This window comes from Nannospalax galili, unplaced genomic scaffold (assembly GCF_000622305.1).
Source record: "Nannospalax galili isolate Female #2095 unplaced genomic scaffold, S.galili_v1.0 scaffold671, whole genome shotgun sequence".
Taxonomy (NCBI): domain Eukaryota; kingdom Metazoa; phylum Chordata; class Mammalia; order Rodentia; family Spalacidae; genus Nannospalax; species Nannospalax galili.
This window is the reverse complement of record NW_008329133.1, coordinates 805,125-811,899: the sequence shown is the minus strand read 5'-3', so window position 1 is coordinate 811,899 and position 6,775 is coordinate 805,125. Positions and strand designations below refer to the sequence as shown.

General features: G+C 42.9%; 1 protein-coding gene across 1 annotated transcript; it reads left to right on the top strand.

Annotated features, from left to right (window-relative positions):
* Positions 1–4,943: 4,943 nt before the first annotated feature.
* Positions 4,944–5,509, top strand: LOC103733518 (transcription elongation factor A protein-like 4). The gene is given in 2 exon segments (XM_008832361.2): positions 4,944–5,195; positions 5,198–5,509. Coding segments are annotated over 2 exon segments (561 nt in total). The 5' UTR covers positions 4,944–4,946.
* The last annotated feature ends 1,266 nt before the right edge of the window (positions 5,510–6,775 follow it).

Here is a 6,775-nt window from a genome sequence, read left to right as displayed (position 1 = left end):
CTTTTTATTTATTGTGTGTGTGTGTGTGTGTGTGTGTGTGTGTGTGTGTTTACATGGGCCATGACATGTGTCGAGATCAGAAGACAACATGTGGGAACCAATACTCTCTTTCCACCATGTGGGTTCTGGAGGTCAAACTCAGTCATCAGGCTTGGTGCATGTGCTTTTATCCAATGAACCATCTCCCTGGCCTCATTGGTGTATTTTTTTCACATCTTCCTCTTCTCTGTTTTAGAAACAGCTTTTTTTTCATTAATTTATTATTGACAATTTAATATACATATAATACATTCTCACAGTACTCAGCACCCTACCTTTTATTGCTCCCATCCTTTCCCAGCTAACGTCCTTCCTCTTCCCAAGAAGACCCTCTCCCACTATAATGTCTTTTGTTTTTGTTTTTGTTTCTCTTTTGTGACACATTGAGTTCATCCAGAGCTGCCTGCATGCTTATGTGTGTAGCTACCCATTGAAGCATGAGAAATTTACCAGTGGCTATATCACCAAAGACCATGATGCCCTTTCCCCAGTATCCATCAGTTTCCAGTAGCTCTTGAGGAAGGATTGGACTCAATGATCCCCTTCACCATCCATGACTAACTATTGATGGGTCTAGTCTTGTTCAGGCCTGAGAAGGCAACCACAGCTGCTGTGAGTTCATGAGTGCAATGGCTATGCAGTACCTAGAAGACAGTATTTCACAGCTTTCCTCCTGGTGTCATAAAGTCTTTCTGCCTCCTCTTCTGTGATATTCTTTGAGCTTTGGAAGTGGTGATATGAACACCCAATTTAAGATTGAGGACTCTTGATCAGTCACTTATTCTTAACACCTTGACCAAACATGAGTCTCTTCATAAACCACCTTTCACTGTGTCCTAGTTTGTTCTTCATTGCTGTGACAAAATACTCTGACCACTACCAACTTGGGGAGGAAAGGGTTTATTTAGCTTACATATCCCAGGTCACAGTTCATCTGGGAGCCCAAGGTAGGAACTCAGGGCAGGAACCTGGAGGCAGGAGCTGGAACACAGGCCATGGAGGAACACTGCTTACTGGCTTGTTCCCCTGGCTCCTGCTCAGCCTGCTTTCTTATGCAACACAGGCCCACCTGCCCAGGGATGGCACCACCCACAGTGGGCTGGGCCCTCCCATATCACTCAACAATCAAGAAGGTGCCCATAGACATGGCCACAGGCCAGTCCAATGGAGGCAATTCCCCAATTGAGGCTCCCTCAACCCAGATGTGTCAGGTTGACACTAAAGCTATCCAGCACACACTGCAAAAAGCTTCTCTGACTAAGATTTGGGGAAGCAATAATCTATAGGTATAAAGATAAATATGCAAGAGACAGTTTTGACATGTCCATTTAAGAAAACAGAAGCAGCAGAGTCCTTTTGGTCTATGCCCAGGTGTGGTATAATTAGGTAGTATAGTAGTTCTACTTTTAGATTTTAGTAAATTCCATATTGATTTCCATGGTGCTATATCACTTTACACTCCAACCAATAATTGGTAAAGGTTCCCATTTCCCCACATCCATACCATCATATTTTGTCATTTTTAAAAAATAATAGACATTCTGATTAGGATAAGATAGAATATCAAAGCAGTTTTAATTGGCATTTCCCTGGTGACTAAAGACATTGAACACTATTTTAAGTATCTAGTAGCCATTTGTATTTATTTTTTATAACTCTCTGTTCAGTTTCATAGTTTATTTTTAATTCTTGTTGTTTGTTTTCTAGGTGTTTTTTTTAAGTTCTTTGTATATTCAGAACTCTGATGCTTTATCAGATTTATATTTCACAGGTATTTCCTTCATTTCCTCCGATTGATATCTTCCTTTGGTGTACAGATGCCGTTTAATTTCTTGAGGTCCCGCTGGTCCTTCTTTCATGATCAACTGGAGTATGGTTCAGAAAGTTCTCTCCTGTGCCTACATCTTGGTGTTTTCTCTACTCTTTCCTTTAGCAGTTTCAGGTCTTACACTAAAGTCTTTAATCTGCTTGTAGTTTATTTTTGTGCCGGGTAAGAGGTAAGGATCACTTTTCATTCTTCATTTTATTCTCTATAGTGCTTGAAGTCTTATCTAGAGCATGAAGACAAGAAAAATAAAGAAGAGGAATACAAATAAGAAGAAGTCAATGTAAGCCTGTTTGCAGATGATAGGCTACACAAGATACACAAGAGATCCTTAATACCCTACCAGCATACCCCTAAAGCTGATAAACACTTTCATCAAAGTGGCATTAGAAAATCTACATATCAAAATTAGTTGCCATCCTGTATAATACCAATAAGAAATATACCGAGAAAGAAATATGGGGAATTATCCCACTCAGTATAGCAACATAAAATAAAATAAAATAAAACACCTTGCAAAAAAATCTAACCAAGGAAATGAAAGACATCTACAATGAAAACATTAAAATATTGAAGACAGAAATTGAGGAAGAAAGTAGAAGATATAAAGACCTCTCATGTTCTTGGATAGGAAGAATTGATATTATCAAAATGGTTATCCTACCAAAAGCAATCCACAGATTAAATACAATTCCAATTACAATTCCAAGGGCATTTTTCACAGACATAGTAAAACAAATCTCAAAATTTACATGGGAGCACACACACACACACACACACACACACTCCTAAGCACAGTCAAAGCAGCCTTAATCAAAATTAATACTCTTGGAGGAATCGACACACCTGATTTCAACATATATTACAGAGTCTTATAAGAAAAACAGCGTAGTACTGGCTTGAAAACAGAAATGTAGGTTAATGTAATGGAACAGAAAAAAACGGCTTTCTTAAAATCCTTCCTTGGGGGGCTGGAGAGTGGCTCAATAGTTAAGAGCCCTGGCTACTCTTGTAGAGGACCGGGTTTGATTCCAGCACCCACATGACAGTTAACAACTGTTTGCAACTCCAGTTCCAGAGGATCTGATGCCCTCTTCTTACCTCTGTGAGCAATGCGTGACACGAGTGCACTTACATACATCTAGGCAATGCACTTATACACATAGAATAAAAATAATTGAAAAAAATAAAAATAAGTCCTTCCTGATAAAGAGACTTAGCAAGAATGCTCAGTGGAAATAGACATAACATTTTCAGTAACTTGGAATGAAAAACAATGGAGGTTGGTGAGAGAGTGGTACCTATTTAAATTAAATTACATAATTACATTTATAGACTGTGGTCAAATGAAGTCTTGTATACACAAAATGTTTGATTAGATGAAATGGATGGCAGGCATGATCCAATTAGAAGGCATGGGGTATTCAGCACCCTGGAGAACTACCTATAGTCCGCAGCACTTTCACAGATAAGTTGCAGAATTTCAGTCACAGTCACATCTTTTTTATTGTCATGATTAGCAAGTAAAGATAAACATTATTTTCCTTCAGCTCCAAGATAATTACTTTTATTTTTTCCCCATAGAAACATAGTGAAGTTATCATATTAGAAAAAAAAATCCCCCCTTTTCCCCTCAAAAGTGCGATATTCTATAGTCCAAACAATATTTAGTTTCATAGTTGAAGGCTCACTTCAGAGGTTCTAGGTTCCTAAAAAGGATTTGAAAGCAACTTTCTCAAGATTCTTTCATCAGACAGCCCAGTCCAATCAAACAATAACAACAACAAAAAGTAGTGTTTTTCATTAAAATTCCTTCTTTAACCAACTTTCCAATAAGAGAAAAGGATGCACCCAAGAGGTGAGAGGTACCAGCTACAAGAACATGGTGGTGTGTGGCTGGCTCACCCATGTTAGTGGGCCAGGTGGAGGGCTGATCTTGGATGATTACATGACCTGCCGGTAGGCGTGCCCCACCCTCGCTCCCCAGGGCGTGGTCTCAGAGCTATCCCTCTGATCCCTGGGCTAATTCCTGGTTATCTCTGCTGTGCTCCTTCCTTATTATCTCACCTGCTTCTGTCAGATCAGTGTGAGGCATTGGGTCAGGACAGGGTGGCACTGGGTGGGTTGGGCCACCGGGTCCCTTGGAGGGAAAGGTGGTGGGTGGCGTTTGGGACAGGGAGATGGGCTAGGGTGCAGACAGAGATGCAGGGGGGAAACGGTGACTAAGGAGGGGCTTGCAGTCACTGGACCGAAGGTAGAGAAGGCAGACACCCCAAGTACCCCCTCCTGCCTTCTACTTACCCCCCAAGTACCACCGCCTGCCTTCTAGGCCCCTCCTCTGCCCTCCTTCAGAGTCCTAATCCCTGATGCCGGCTGGGAGGAGCTCTGGAGGAGACAGCCTGAAAAGAAATCCTTCTTCCCTTCCTGGCATCCAGAAAGGTGCTCACTTCAAAGGTGGGATCACGAGTTGCAGGCAGGACAGGTATATAGGCAGATCCAAATTTAGTTTGGAGAGCATCCCTATTCGGTGCCCAAATCTTAAAAAGAAATGGCGGCTGGGGAACCCGGAGGATTGGTGGAAGAAAATGTTGGGGGCAAGTCAAGATTCAGGGCAGGTTCCCAGTCTCTGCCTTCCACTGAGTCCTGACTCACTGATGCCCCGTGTCCTGCCTGCAGTCTGCACCTCTGCTGTTCCCAGCATGTTGTGACACCTGAAAAAGAGAAGAGACCCTCCCAGAATGCCTGCAGGTCAGTAGATGTCTGCTACATGGACAGGAACACAGACAGATTTGGGCGCCCCTCCTCACATCCCCCACCCTTTAAAGAAAGTCTGCCACACTGAAGGAGGACAGAGAAGGTGGCACGGCCTGCCAGGGCATAGATGTCTCACCTGTGTGGCAGGAGTGGAGGCAGAAGGCACACGTGGAGGGCAGGCTAGCTGAGAGGGCCCCTCATATCGTCAGGTGCCAAAACTAAATGAGCATGTGTCCAGGCCTGCTTCTAGGACTCCAAGGACTTCTCACTGCCTCCTCTTTCCCAACCCCCACCTTTACCCTCAGCACAGGAAAAGAGAAATCTGGACATGGAAGAACTCTTCAGTGACAAGGGAGGAACACCTTCAAACCAAGGACAGATGAAAAATGAGCGACATCCTCAGGAGAAGGGACAGACAGAAGTAGCTGGTACTCGGGAAGACAAGGCCATCTCAGAAAACCAGGGAAAGGCAGATGAGGAAATGCCAAGGGGTCAGGAAACGCCAGAGCTTGAGAGAAATGCAGGGCAGGGGGGAAAGCCAGCGAGAGAGGGGAAGCCAGAAAGTGAAAGAGGAGCTGGGCACGAAAGCGCCCAGCTGAGGACCATGCACCCAGGAAAACCAAAAGAAAGACCAAGAAAGGGCTGGCCCATTGCCTCCAGGAGTATAAAGAGGCCATCCATGATATGAGCTTCAACAATGAGGACATGATTAGAGAATGTGACAACATGGCCAAGGTAAAGGATGAGGAGAGAAAGGACAAGCTGAAGATGGGGCGAATTTTTTGGATGCAAAGAAGTTTACAGCACCCCGTCTACCCAAGGGGCCCCAGGGAATTCAGGGGTGGCTGCAGGCCTCCAGGCAGGGACATTGAAGACATCCCGTATGTCTAACACCCCTGTGGCATTTTCTGGGCAGAGTCCCTAAGGTTATGCTGCTGCTTTGATTTAGGCATTCCTCCTGTTACCTGCAGCACCTCTGACCGTGCTGCAATGTTCCAAGTTTCACTAGCAGATTTATATTCATTGCATGGAAAAATATTCTCAGTGCACTGTACAATTTCAGAACAATACAACCTACAGAACCACATAGCTGGCATCAGCTTGTTTTTATAAAATTGCAAAAGATAGTATTCTGTATTGAGAAAACAAATCTGAATATTTTATCTAAAAGACTGACATTGGTCATCTGTGGGTGATTTTTTTTTTTTGTTACTGTTTTCCTAACTTTTGTCTCCTAAATGTTTGCTTTTAGCTGGGCATGGCGGTGTATGTCTTTAAATCCCAGCACTCGAGAGGCAGAGGCAGTTGGATCTCTGTGAGTTCAAGGTCAGCCTGATCTCCATAGTGAGTTCCAGGCTACCCTCAAAAAGACAAAAAAAAGAAAGTAAGAGAGAAAGAAAGAAAGAAAGAAGGAGAAAGAAAGAAAGAAAGAAAGAAAGAAAGAAAGAAAGAAAGAAAGAAAGAAAGAAAGAAAAGCTTGTTTCTGCCAGAAATAAAATATGGAAAGCAGGAAATAGTATTTAAGCAATAAAATGATCTGTCTAATGAGTTTATAAAGGTAGTAGAGACACTGAAATTCTTTGTTTTTTAAGATGTAAAGTGAGACTTAAATTTGTATTTTTTTCTGGAACTCCATTCTGAGAGAATTAACCTAAAAGTTACTCCAGGTCTACCACTGTAAGGCAGAGCCTTTCCTCCAAAGGTTGTGGAGAAGATTAAATTAGGCATTGAGCTAGCTCTTACCCTCTTTCCTGCACCAGCAGCACCAGTACCTGGCCAGATGCTTGGAGAAAGGCTGAGGGAAGTCTCGCTTTTGCCCAGCAATAACAGAGAGAAGTCCAGATAACTGAGAGTATGTGCCATTCTCTCCTGGATAATGCTTATGTCTCCCTTGTGCTATGCCCCTTGTCATGGATCCTTCCTTCTCCCAGGACACTGCTGCTGATGGTGACCTGGAGACTATGATGAAGTAAAGCAATATAGTGTCCCATCATATAGAGACTCCCAGTCTAACGCTAAGAGAATTACCTTACCCACATTTCTAGTACCCACTTATTTGGGTTGGATAATGCATGACATTCATAGGAGCACTCCTTCCTGTGCTTTCTGTTTTTTTTTTCTGCATAGCCACCCCATGAAACTTACATACTGGATGAT